The sequence below is a fragment of the Glycine soja genome, chromosome 13, assembly GCF_004193775.1.
Source record: "Glycine soja cultivar W05 chromosome 13, ASM419377v2, whole genome shotgun sequence".
NCBI classification, from domain to species: domain Eukaryota; kingdom Viridiplantae; phylum Streptophyta; class Magnoliopsida; order Fabales; family Fabaceae; genus Glycine; species Glycine soja.
The window spans coordinates 26,049,548-26,062,534 of record NC_041014.1 but is presented as its reverse complement, the minus strand read 5'-3'; the positions used below and the strand labels follow the sequence as shown (position 1 = coordinate 26,062,534).

General features: G+C 33.4%; 1 protein-coding gene across 2 annotated transcripts; it reads left to right on the top strand.

The window, feature by feature from the left end:
• Positions 1-3,127: 3,127 nt before the first annotated feature.
• LOC114380972 (myosin-11-like) lies at positions 3,128-11,574 on the top strand. 2 transcript variants are annotated; one of them, XM_028340132.1, is made up of 9 exons: positions 3,128-3,820; positions 4,624-4,821; positions 4,946-5,068; positions 5,912-5,949; positions 6,028-6,196; positions 6,731-9,805; positions 9,880-10,002; positions 10,182-10,318; positions 11,029-11,574. In XM_028340132.1, exons 1-9 carry the CDS (start codon positions 3,740-3,742, stop codon positions 11,261-11,263), a joined length of 4,179 nt encoding a protein of 1,392 aa, XP_028195933.1. In that variant the 5' UTR covers positions 3,128-3,739; the 3' UTR covers positions 11,264-11,574. The 2 variants fall into 2 exon arrangements, with proteins under 2 accessions (XP_028195933.1, XP_028195934.1); XM_028340133.1 differs by having other exon boundaries at positions 3,129-3,820; positions 9,883-10,002.
• Positions 11,575-12,987: the final 1,413 nt, after the last annotated feature.

Below are 12,987 nucleotides of genomic sequence, written 5' to 3'. Positions count from 1 at the left end.
TTCTATGCAAACAGACGCTTGTTCTGTTGTTGTAAAAGAATAATGTTAAAATAATTAAAAATACAAAATATAGTTATTTTGTTGTAAAAGAATGATAGTGGCTTCTTTACTATTTTTGAGATTTGTCAAATAAAAAAGAATCTAGAATTGTGTATGAGAATGACCCATTAGTCAAACTTGTGATATTAAAGGTAAAAGATAAATTATCTTATTATATTGATGGGGAATGACCATATGAAATTAAACATGCAATTTCTTATTTAGTTAAATATTTTATTTTTTGAGCTGATTAATTTTTTTCTTAAATAAACTACTTTTTTTTATTGAATATTGAAGTACCTATTTATGCCTATATGATTGTTTGATTAGTTTTCATTATCATATTGAAGTAGTAAATATCCTCTCTTTTTTGGTGTTAACTAGGGTAATGGAAAAGCTTTTTGTGTCGGTGGTCATGTGGTATCAATGGTTAGGTCTTTAGTTGGAGGTACAACTTGTCCAAACCAGCAAAAATCCCTACACTTGAACAATTGAATTAAATAGGGTCCCAAATACTTGTTAGATTTTCTTTTATATAGTTATCTTTTTTGCATATAGTTGTAGGTATATGTAAAGTTAGTTGTTTTTTACAATGATTATATATCTTCATGTAATCAAAATTATTTATTTAATTTTTTACCTAGTTGCAGGTATTCCTGAAGCAACATATTATGCATGTTCTGTTGATAATTGGTACTTTTATTTTTCTTTATAATTACAAATATTATCTTATTTTTTAAAATAAAGAAAATATTTTTTTATTTTTTTAGAAAAATGACATTCTAAGACGATTTTTAGGTTAAAATTGTCTAAGAATCTTTAATTTTTTAAAATAATATTTTTTCAAAAAAAAAAAACACATTCTAAGACAGTTATATGAAAAAACATCTTAAAAAATCTATCATTCTAAGACGGTTTTTAACTAAAAATTGTCTTAAAAAGATATCTTCTTTTTCTAAGACAGCTTTTATGGAACCGTCGTAGAAAAGTGAAGACTTTCTATGACGTTGCCTACGACAATAGTTAATAACGACAATAGAATAACTTTTTTAACCAAAATAGAATAGCCTTTTTGGGGAGTTGTGAATGCATGTATGTTAAATTGTACAACCATTTTTTTGAGTTTAAATAAATTATAATCCACTGGAGGAGTCAATTTCTTGTACTCTTAAGTAATACGTACTTTTTTTGTAGTTAACTTTCTTCTTTTTTATTTTGATAATTTTTTCTTATTTTAATTCAAACAAACTTTTAAATAAGAAAAAAAAAACAGGTAAAGATAGTGCTGCTTAGCTTCCATTTTTTTGGTTATATATATATCACAAATATCTTTCCAACGAGATAATCTTATTTGGGTTGTAAATATTTTTTCTCTAAATATTTAACATAATTTTATATCTAGACTCAAATTTAAAACACTAAGTTGAAACAATTTTATACGAGTTCATCCACAAATTTAATATTACAATTAATTCTCAATGTTAAAAGAAAATGTTATGTTATAATTCATAATCAATATGTCTAACCACATTAAACTAATTTTTCGTTGAATGAATCTCATAAGTAGGCAATCAAACTTTCTAAATGCGCATCATTATTTAACGACAAATTAGTTTCCGAGACATTTTCAAAATTAAAAATTGGCTTGAATGAATGACTTGACTATTTGTTAGATCTAAACTAATACTATTTTCTTTTGTTGCCATCAGATCATATTTTTTTCTTCACTCATCACCTCACCAATTCTAAATGCACCAGTCATCCATAATTGCCTTGCGTTTCACTTCATTTTGGCATGTCATGTTCATTTACTGAGTTCGTAGGCCCCCTCTTTCTTCTCCCATGAGTGAAGTGAACATATAATAGTACACTGAATTCAACAAACGTATTTGAAATTTGAAACTGTATTTTAATAATAATTAAAAGTTAGGAGAATAAAAAAGTTCTTCATTATTGACTTGGGAGAAGAGTTGGTGTCTTGGTGATCAGTGACTAGTAAGTGTACCATGGCCAAACTAACAATAGGACCCAATGCAAACCTACCACATAAAATAATCTGGCCAAAACTTACCATAATTAAGACCCTGGTCTTCTATAACGTGTATTGATGGAGAGAGAATGGAAAAATTCTTTTCTTACTGGCAACAACTTTTACACATCCCTTGGGGCCGATTAGTGACGATGATTAGCCTTTTCAAATCGATGCGACCCCCAAGCAAATCTGAAAAGACAAAAACTTACATATACGAAGAGGTAGAATTTTTTTTTTTTTTTCCAATGAAACCAATAATACCTTAATTACTTGTTAAATTAAATTATACTACGGTAGGAGGTGCAAATTGAATTGAATACATCGCCCCAAACCTAACATGAATATTTCATATACTTTGGAGAAAGGTGCAAGGCTGTACGTTTAGGACCTAGGGTTAGGGTATATCCTAAGTTGTATCGAAATATTTTCATAAAACCAACCTCAGTCCAATACTATTGAATAAGGTGTCATTGACATAACATGACGTGACTACCAACAAAAAATCACTCAAAAGATTACTCTACAAGTTTAAACCACAATCAGTTTAAGTTAATTATAGTTATTCAATTAACTCGTGATTAAATAGTCATAGTTACTTAATTTTACTCCTCAATAACTACTCATTCTTAAAAATTAAAAAGCAAAAAGAATTGCACCTGCATTGTATCCATAAAGATGACAAGAGATAATTCTGAAATGCATAACCACCAAAAATGTCCCAATCCCCATGTATATCACACGCACGAAATCACGATGTGAACGAGGCAAAGTCTCTTTCGGACAATAGTATTCATTCTTCTAGGTTTACTATTTTTGGAAATGATTTTTCAACCATAAACATGATGTGCTATTTTTATTTTTTTTTCTATTGCACTTTCAAGATATACTATTTATGAAGGAAAAAAACTATATACTATGTTAACTTTTATATTCAACCAATAGACCAGAACAATATTTGATATACATGTAATCTTCTGGATTGAGTAAGGAATCTTGAAATCAAATTATTCTATTCCCATCCTTGGGAAACAGGCTGTTCATTTTTGTTTGTTATTGCTTTGCCTCGGGTGGTTGCAGCAGTAGTAATATAATAAGTTGCAACCTCTCCCATTGTGAAAGCAATTGCTTCTGGTTCTTGGCCAACCACCGTGCGACACGTCAGCAAACTGAACTTTTCGCTGACTTTCCCTTCCCATTAAAGAGGAAAAAAAAGAAAAGAAAAGAGAGAATAGAAAAAACGGGGATTGTGTCATAACCGTTTCTTTCTGTTTCGCTACACAACACTGCATATGCACAGTTGCACACACACACACGCATAAATTAAAATACCAATAGCGCTTTTTTTAAAAATTATTTTTTCTTTCGTTGTTGGTTTCGTGGTTGCGTTGCGCCTTTTTCCATTTCTCTCTATGAGCGATGGTTTGTTACTTTGTTTGAAGGAACAATAAAATAACACCCTTCGCAACAATGACCACTGAGCTAACGCTCTCTCTCTCTCTCTCTTCGTCTCTGTCGCAGGTTGGTGATGGTGGTTGCGGAGAAGCTCATGAAAAATCATGAATAACGTGATTTTTAGTAATTGCTGAGAAATGAGTGATTGAGAAAGAGAAAGAACGCGCCAGAACATAACACACTCGCACACAGTGAGAAGAGAGAGAGAGAGAGAGAATGTTTAGGTTGCATAAGCACAGGATTGCGAAGTCAGGGGACAAAATTGAGTTCAGAATTTCTCATCTCAAGGCGCTTCAGGTTCATTTCTTCTTCACTCTTTATCATCTTCCGTTTCTCGTGTTGTTCACTTACGTTGATCAATGTGACTAGTGTAGTTGTATCTGTATGTGTTTCCGTGTTTGCTTAATCTGCTTCGTCTTCGGAATTGGTGATCCGCAATGATAATTCGTTTGTGCAATGCAGCTGAAAATGTTAGATCCTAATTTGGAAATGAATTAACAAACATTGATATAGTGAGGTTGTTATATTTTAAATTAGAAATTTATTATACCAAGTGCTTCGTATTTTGGAAAGAGAAACGTTGAGCGGACTCAGAGAACATGTTTGTGATGCTTTGTTACGAGAGGAGTGATAGCTAAATACTCCTAGCATATTCTCTACATTGGTTAAAATTTGTTACATACTAAAAAATTATGAGTAAAACTCATTAAATAAAAAATGAGATTCATATCATTTTGTGATTTTCAATTAATTTTAGCTAATGACAAAGAGTATAGTAGAGATTCTCTTACTAGCATTTGTCTTGTTATGAATAGCTTAGCTGCAATAGCTCTGTGGCTTCTGTTCTCGTGAAATGCAGAACAACTATACGTGTATGTTTTAATAAAGAGCCAAATCATAAAATTATTTGCGTTTAAGAGTTAAAGACCATAGGGTACTGTTATAACTTATAACATTCCAATAATTCGTGAATCGTGGAAAAAATTTCTTTTCAGAATTCCATATAAAAATGCTTTGAATTTTCTAATGTTGTTTCAGTATAAGGCCATAAAAGAAACTCAGGTTCTGTCAAAAATGAATGCTGATTCAAATGTTTGTAGGTACCCAAGGGGTGGGACAAGCTGTTTGTTTCTGTTGTCTCGGTAGAAACTGGTAAAACAATTGCAAAGTCGAGCAAAGTGTCAGTGCGTAATGGAGGTTGTCAATGGTCAGATACATTTTCAGAATCTATATTGGTTTCGAGAGATAATTCTTCAAAGGAGATTGATGATTATGTCCTCAAGCTTATTGTTGCCATGGTATTATCACTGATTCACTGTTGCTGCTATGCACATCATTTTGTTATTCTTCTGTTCCTTTATCTTTATCAGCTTGAAATTTCTCTGTTTGGATTAATAAATAATAATCAGCATCACTTAACAGGGGTCATCAAGATCTGGCATCCTGGGAGAGGTCACTGTTAGTTTGACTAGCTATAGGAGTTCAGGTGCTGCTATTCCACTTTCAATCCCACTGAATAAGTGCAACCATGGGACAGTTTTACATGTGAGTCATACAACTGAAGAAACTGAGAAGGGATTGCTATTTTGATTTCATGGATGTCATGTGTCATTTTGGATTATATTCAAAGTTCTTTTTTCTCAAATTGAGGGAAAATATAGATAGCACTGTATATCTGGAATATTTTGCTGACTGGAATTGAATTAACAAATATATGTTTTGATGCTTTAAAATATATATAATTGTCTTTCTCACAGATTTGCTTTTCTTATGATGATTGATGTTACCATTTCACTTAATAATAATCTTGGACAAACAGTAATTCAGCCAGAAAGTTGTAATTTAGCATTCGCATATTTTTATCCATCAATATATATCACAAGGAAATAACTTCTTTCCTTCTTGCAAATGCATTATTCCTTTGTGACAGATCTCTTTTTCGTTAACTTCACACACGATGATGGTACTGTCTTTTGAGTCTTTTTTCAGCTTAATTGTTATTCAACTTTTCTTTATCGGCTGATTGTTGCATGAGACTTGAATCTTATTCATGGAGATTATGACCCCATAAGCATACTACTATTACATGATATGATATGGTTTTTCGCTTCTTTCACTTACAAGACAATCGCCAGGTTCTTCACTTTGAAGGCACGTGGTTTACTCTTCCATTGCAATAATCAGTATGAAAAATTGTTTGTTACCCATTACCCTACCTTGTTGAGAAGCCCTTTTTCTTTGGTTCATCTTTGCTCATTGAAGCAGTACTCACTGTGATTCTCCTCTCCGAATATAGAGACAAACTATGGGCTATTATTACAATAATGCTATTGCAGAAAAATATAATTGAATTTAGAGTTGGGAATTCAGTGGTTATGCATTTTGCAGGTAACTGTGCAGTGCCTTACACCAAGAACGAAACTCAGGTTTGTATTGGAGGGTAGTCTTTTTGTATTATAATGTCAATTATTCTAGTAAGTATTTATCTCCTACACTTTTTCCAGGGATCAAGAATCAAGTGAGACAAAGTTCCATTTGAAGGCAATCAATGAAAGTGATTATGATCTGGCTGTCAAGTCCAATGAATCAGATTGTTCAAATGTACAGAGTATTGAATCTTCCTCTGTTGAAGATTTCGACTCTATCTTATCTCCCGGAGAAATTGAGACAATGGTAAAATTACAACATTTTCCCTACTATAATCATATTCATATCTATTCTGTTGCATAAATGGTTACAGAATTCTTCCCACGTATGCATATTGGTAAATAATAATTCTCTGTGTGCACCTAATAATCAATTATCAGGATGAGCTTTCCAAACTCAAATAATTCTCTAGCTTAACTGTTTGTTTAGATTTAGGGTCTTCTGGTGCATCAGGAACATACTCATAAGGTTTATATATGGCATTTGCACAAAAGATATTGCATCATCTCCACCAATTCCAATTTTAACTGGCCTTTTCTGTCCCTTAAGTTTGCAAAAAATAGTACTACTATTTTAGAGAAATTTTTGCAAGATAGTAACTGCTTTTCATCCTAGTCATTCATGATACAGAGTTGTCTTCTATCACTGTCCAGGAAGCAAAAGAATTTCTTTACGCAGTAGAGGCATTAGCTTGCTTATGTTCGAGTTGTGTCATAATTTACTGTTGGCCTGCCTTTATCATGAAACTAATGACACGCTGCACTTGCACCTTGGCTGCAGGCAACAAGCTTCTCCGGATCTGTATCAAACTGCAGCCATAACTCAACTGAGGGTTCCACAGGAAGGGGAAATATCTCCCCATCTATCAGTGACGGGCAGAGCCCGACTGCAAGACAAGATTCAACCAGTTCCCAGAAAAGTGTATCCCATCACGATTACCCTGTGAATGATTCTTCTCAGTCAAATAATTCATCATTTAATTCCCAGAATATGCAAGACATTAGTACATTATCTTCTAAGAAGACCAATGCTTCTAATAACCATCTGGAAGCTGCAGAGGACACAAGTGAAGAGCTGCGGGCAGAAGCAAAGATGTGGGAGATGAACGCCCGGAAGCTAATGGGTAATTTAGACATGTTGAGGACAGAATTCTCAGATCAATCCAAAAAAATGGCTGGTATGGAAATGGACCTTTCAGCAGCACAGGTAGAGCGTGATAGTTTGAAAAAAGAAGCGGAACAGTTAAAATTGTCGTTTGAGGATCCAATAGTGAGACAGAAAGCATTGGAAGATTCAATGTCTCAAGTTGAAGGTATTCCAGAAATTGAAAATGCACTAAAAGAGGAATTGAAGTTTGAAAAAGAATTCAATGCCAACTTATCTTTGCAACTGAAGAGGAGCCAAGAAGCAAATATAGAGCTTGTTTCTGTTCTCCAGGAGCTGGAAGACACCATAGAACAGCAGAAAGTTGAGATAGAAAATCTTTCATCATTACCGTCAAAATTCAGTGATCTTGAGAAATCTTTCCAACAAAGTATAGAAGGAAACAAGCACTTAATGCAACAACTAGAACAATTAGAGGAATCGAAGAAAAATCTGCTGATCAAGGTGCAAGAGCTGGAAGGGACCTTGGAGGACAAAATGCGAGGCGCTGAACATGCAAAGATTCAAAACAACAAAACACTTTCAGATATTGAAATGGAGTCTGAAAGCAAAATATATTCTAAAGATAAAGAAATTTTAAGTTTGAAAGCAAAGCTACTTGAATCTATCCCAGAAAGTTATAATAATGCGGAGACTGTGTCCAGAAACTTAGACGATGCAGATCTTTTGAGAGAAATCAAAGTACTGAAACAGAAAGTTCAGGAACTTGAGATGGACTGCAATGAGCTGACAGAGGAAAACCTTGAGCTCGTATTCAAGCTAAAAGAAGCAAAGAAAAATTCGAAAGATGGTGGTGCATCTGAAGACCTTTTGTCAGACAAGCTTAAAGATCAATCTTCTACTAGCTTTGGGTCTGAGGTAAGCAACAATTTATTTCGAATATTCCATTCAGAAGACATGCTCCAGGGGAAAAAGGACATCAAGATTTGTAATGATGATCATTTTTCAATTCAAGAGCTTGAGACTTCAAAGTTAGCTCTAGAAGTTCGAATCACAGATTTGAATAAGGAACTGACTAATAAAACATCTGTGGTAGGAAATCTTGAGGCTAATTTATCAGGTAAAGAAAAGGAGATTGGGGTTCTGCAGAAGCTGCTGAGTGAGTTGGAAGCCAATGTTTATCATCTTGAACAGGAAAAAAGTCAACTAGAGAAACACATGGAGGCCTTGATAAAAGAAAATAAGCATGAACTGAAGCTTCACATATTAGACATAGAACAGGAAAAACAACAATTGTCAATTCGTGTTTCTGTTTTAGAAGCTCAGTTAAGAGATTTGACAAATGAACAAGAGTTCCATTTATCAGAACTAGAGAACTCTAGATCTCAAGCTGCAAGACTTCAAGAGAAGATTATGGAGCTGCAGTCTGAGACAGATTCTTCAACAGAAGACTTGAAACAAAAATTAAGGGTGGCACAAATTCACTGGTCAGAAGCACAAGAAGAATGTGAATATCTAAGAGGAGCAAATCAGAAGTTACAAATTACCGTTGAGAATCTTGCAGAAGAATGCAGTTATTTCGAGAAGCTAAATGGAGATTTGAAGCAGCAAAACTTGAAGCTAGAGGAATATTGCTCCCATATGGAAGCCAGGTTGAGGGAATCAGATGAAAGATTTGCCAAGTGCTCTGAAGGAGTGGAACTCTTGGAAAAGAAATTTGATTTAAAGCTAGAAGATATTGCATCAAAAGAAAAGCATCTAACTTCAGATTTAGATGGTATTTTTTATGAAAATAGGAAACATATGGAGCAGGCTCATTTCTTATTGAATCAGATGCAAATGGAGATGATGGTAGAAACTCAGAACCTTGAATTAGAAGTTGAGAAACTTTCAGCAGCGTATGATGAGAAAGAAAGAATAGCTTCCAATGCCATGCTTGAAGTATCCACATTACGTGCTGATAAAGCCAAACTGGAATCTGCTTTTGAAGAAGCTCAATCTAAAGTGATTTTGGCTAAGAACGAGGTTGATATGATGCAGTCTCAATATGAACAAAAGCTGAAAGACCTAACAACGCAGCTTTCCAAATACAAAATTAAAATAGAAATGCTGATGACTGAACATGAAAAGTTGTTGAAGCTGGTGGAGGACTACAAATCAAGAGAGCTAAAATTCAAAAGTACTATAAATGCCCTTGAATTAAAGCTAACAGTCACTGAATATGAAAGACAGCAAGTCATGGATGAATCTGGAAATTTAAAGGTTCAGTTGCAGCAGACCCAGCAATTTGAAAATGAGATTATAGCTCTAAAGAATGAGCTCAATGCTTCTAATTCTAAGAAAGAGAGACTGGAAGCCTCATTGCGCCTAACATCTGAACTATGTGAAGATCTGAAGGAAGAGAAGACATCATCTGAACTAAAGATATTAGCCTTGGAGACAGCTGAGTCTGAATTGGAGGACTGCAAGAGAATTAGAACTTCCCTGGAAGAAAAACTTCTTCTGTTGGAGAATGACTTGAAGGCAAGAGAATCAAGATGTGTCCAGGATACTGAGCTCAGTCACAGCAAGAGAATAAACAGGCAGCATCAACAGACCATACAACTGCTTGAACAAGAAAAAGCTGAGTTCCAGACAAAAGCCCAAGTCCTTGAAGAAGAATTGAAGCTGATTAAGGAACAAAGGAGAAATCAAGTTTCGAAGTTAAACAGGAAAAGTTTAACTGTTCACGATGATATGAAGGCCTCAAAAGTTAGTGCTCTTTTTCATTAATGGCATGGTAACATTGTGATGACAGTACTAGTAATTTTCTTTCTATGATTTAGCAGAACCCTGTGGTGAAAAATACCAATCAACATCGCAGTAATAGGAAAAAGTCGTTAAAGAATGACAGAGAAATCATGAAAGATCAACAAGACCCTGGTTACAGCATCAAACATCAGAGTGAGGTAATATGTTTTGAATATGGAGTATATTGTAATTTACCTTCATGTCAAATGTTACAAAGTATATTTAATAATTACAATTTGTGTGGTGCAAAGTGATAATATCAAATAAATGTAGTCTCACTGGAAATGACAACTTACTTTACAATGTTTCTGTTTCATGTCTCCTTTTTCTTAAATAGGTAGAAACTGAACTTGGACTTCTTGATGAAAATGTTCATGCTGTTGAAGTAGATCCACTACCAAAGACTCAGTTGCTTGAGAATGAACTAGCAAAAGAAAAAGAAGTCAAGAACATTTATGAAGTTCAACTTGACAGGTTAGAGGAACATACTGTACCTTCAAAGCTAAAAGGAAAAGGCTTTTAATCTGTTTATATGACCCCCTTATGCTGATCCTTTTATTAATTTGAAGCTTTTTCTTCTATTTTGAACAATCCAATAACATCAAAAGTTGTTTCCCACTCTGTGGGTTATTTTAAATCATTCAAACAGGATAATTCCAATGTCTTAAAAGACACTGTTTCAAAATTGAATATATTCATCACATTGATTGTTGTACTGATTAGGATCAATTTATGAGTATGAAATTGTTTGAAAACTTTGGCTGGTGACAAAATTAGAATTTCTTATCTGACTGTTCATCTATTTAGGATTAAGCGATTGAAGGTGTATTTGGCACACTAAAGTTATTATCAGGTGAAAACACTACATAAAGTTTTCGAGAAATAAAAGAAAATTTAAGTTACAGAAGATGATGCCAACTTTCTTTTGGTTTCAATGGATTGCCTATTGAGGCTCCATATTGTATACCTTTTGGTTAAAACCAAGTTTAAAACAGTTAATGTCAACATGCAGTAATCCATTTAGGGATGCCAGAAGACTGACTTATTGTTTCAAAGATGTCGTAGACTCGTAATTACTCTGCTGCTAATTTTGGAACCTTCTGTTTTTGTTTTTTGAGCGCTTGACTAATTGCTCATATGAAGTATTTCCTGTTATATAATTCCTTGTATCTTTATCCTGCAAGGTCACCATCTCAAGACCGAAACAACCAAGCAAATGGCCCAGTAAAATCAATGGCTGAAGAACTAGTGACTAAAGAAAAATTTGAACGTACAAAATCAATGCTAGAGGCAGAGTTAAGAGATATTCAGGAGCGCTACTTCCACATGAGCCTTAAATATGCTGAGGTTGAAGCTATGCGTGAAGAACTTGTGATGAAGCTCAAGGCGACCAGGAAACAAAAAGGATGGCTTTCATAGAATTATGATCAGTTTGATGGCCCTTTATTGGATTTGAGGCTGCTAATCTCGGGTAACTTTTCTCATGAATTGTAAGTGTCACAGTTTTCAATCTACTATAGGATGTATCTTTTGGAAATGACTCATTCATTGAATAGGAGAATAGTAATAAAACTATAATGGTCGTTTGTACTTGTAAATATAGAAATTTTGAAGGTAGAATTACACTTAGCAAGTGATATTGTGATTGTCTTGGGCTGTCAATACTTGCTCTTCTTGTATCCCAAGGGTTTACATAGTTTCAAAAGCAGCATTCATTATTTTGGCTGTTATATGTGCTGCTATTGAGAAAATAAACTATGCCATTACATATAAAACAATTTTATCCTATTATCTAATTATACTCGATCTCTAATTATAAGATATAATTGACTAATTTATGCTTATTAAGAAAGTTAATTTATTATCATTAAATTTGTCTATAATTATAATATTTTTTTAAAATTTATCCTTAACTTTATTGAAAATCTATTCATCTTCTCCAATCTCCACAGGAGAGAGAAAGAGACAATTCATGATGAAAATTTTTCATATCTACACTATTTCTCTCCAAATAATTCCCAATGTATACTAGTTCTCAATTTAATTCCTGAACTACACTATCCTTTGAGAAGTTTTGTTTTCAGGACCCGACTTCCCACCTTCATTTTTTTAATGTTATTTTATTAAATTTAAAAATGTTATAATTAATTATCTTAAAATAAATTAAAAAAAAAAGACAAAGTGATTAAAAAATATATTGATTAAAACAGTGAATATATAGTTATCATATCTTAGTTATATTATATGAAGAAATTAAAACACTCAAATAACGAAAAATACTAGCAATTAGAGAGACAAACATAATAAACTAAACATACTAACAATAACACGAAAATGACAAAACTAATCATAGTTTGAAAGATGTTGTACAACGGACATGTCTTCTTCCTTTTGAATCATTCTAGTGAGTTGTTCATCATGCGCAACATTTGCATCGATTATTGCAACATGTTGATCGATTATTGGGGCTAGTTGGGTTATTGGTTTGCTAATAATAACTAAAATTTATATTGGACAAAAACACTTCCAATGGTTGGATTTTGCTAACACCTTTAAACATATACTTTGTGAATTTCATAAAGGGAAACCCCTAGAGGGATAACTTGCTTGATGACATCCTTCAGTATTTTGGTGTTGTATCCCGAAAGAATTTCAAATCTTATTGGGTTTGCTCTAGTGAAGGAGTAACCAAAAAATGTCTTGTCATGGTTTCTTCTGCTTGCCATTGTAATGCAACATTACATCATGAGTAAGAGTGATGGTGAATTGAAGTAGGTTAAGTATACCATCGGGTATTCTATTGATGATACATAATAATTTTATAGGGACAACAAGTGGATATTGCTCATTGCACATTAACATTATGCAAACATCATCATCATTTTTCAATTGCGGAAAATGAAAAAAAAAATTGTTGACCTGCATCTATGGATGACGGTCGGTAGTAGGTTTTATGCACAAATTGATCATTGGTTAGCTGAAGGGTGTTGTGCATTCTACTCTTTAGTGTCTCGAAAGAACACTCATTAGGAACTCGCATGGGTATTGGAGTAGGACATTGAAAATAAACATCAATTTGGTTGTGTTTGATTGATCCATTTGGAAAAATGAATGTTAATTTCGAGTTACCAAAGGTTTGAATG

Excerpts from the sequence above, each read along its gene's own strand:
- LOC114380972 (XM_028340132.1), top strand. The coding sequence starts at position 3,740 with ATGTTTAGGTTGCATAAGCACAGGATTGCGAAGTCAGGGGACAAAATT. Across the intron at positions 9,806-9,879 it reads ATGATATGAAGGCCTCAAAA|CAGAACCCTGTGGTGAAAAA; the intron begins GTTAGTGCTCTT and ends TCTATGATTTAG. Across the intron at positions 10,319-11,028 it reads TATGAAGTTCAACTTGACAG|GTCACCATCTCAAGACCGAA; the intron begins GTTAGAGGAACA and ends TTATCCTGCAAG.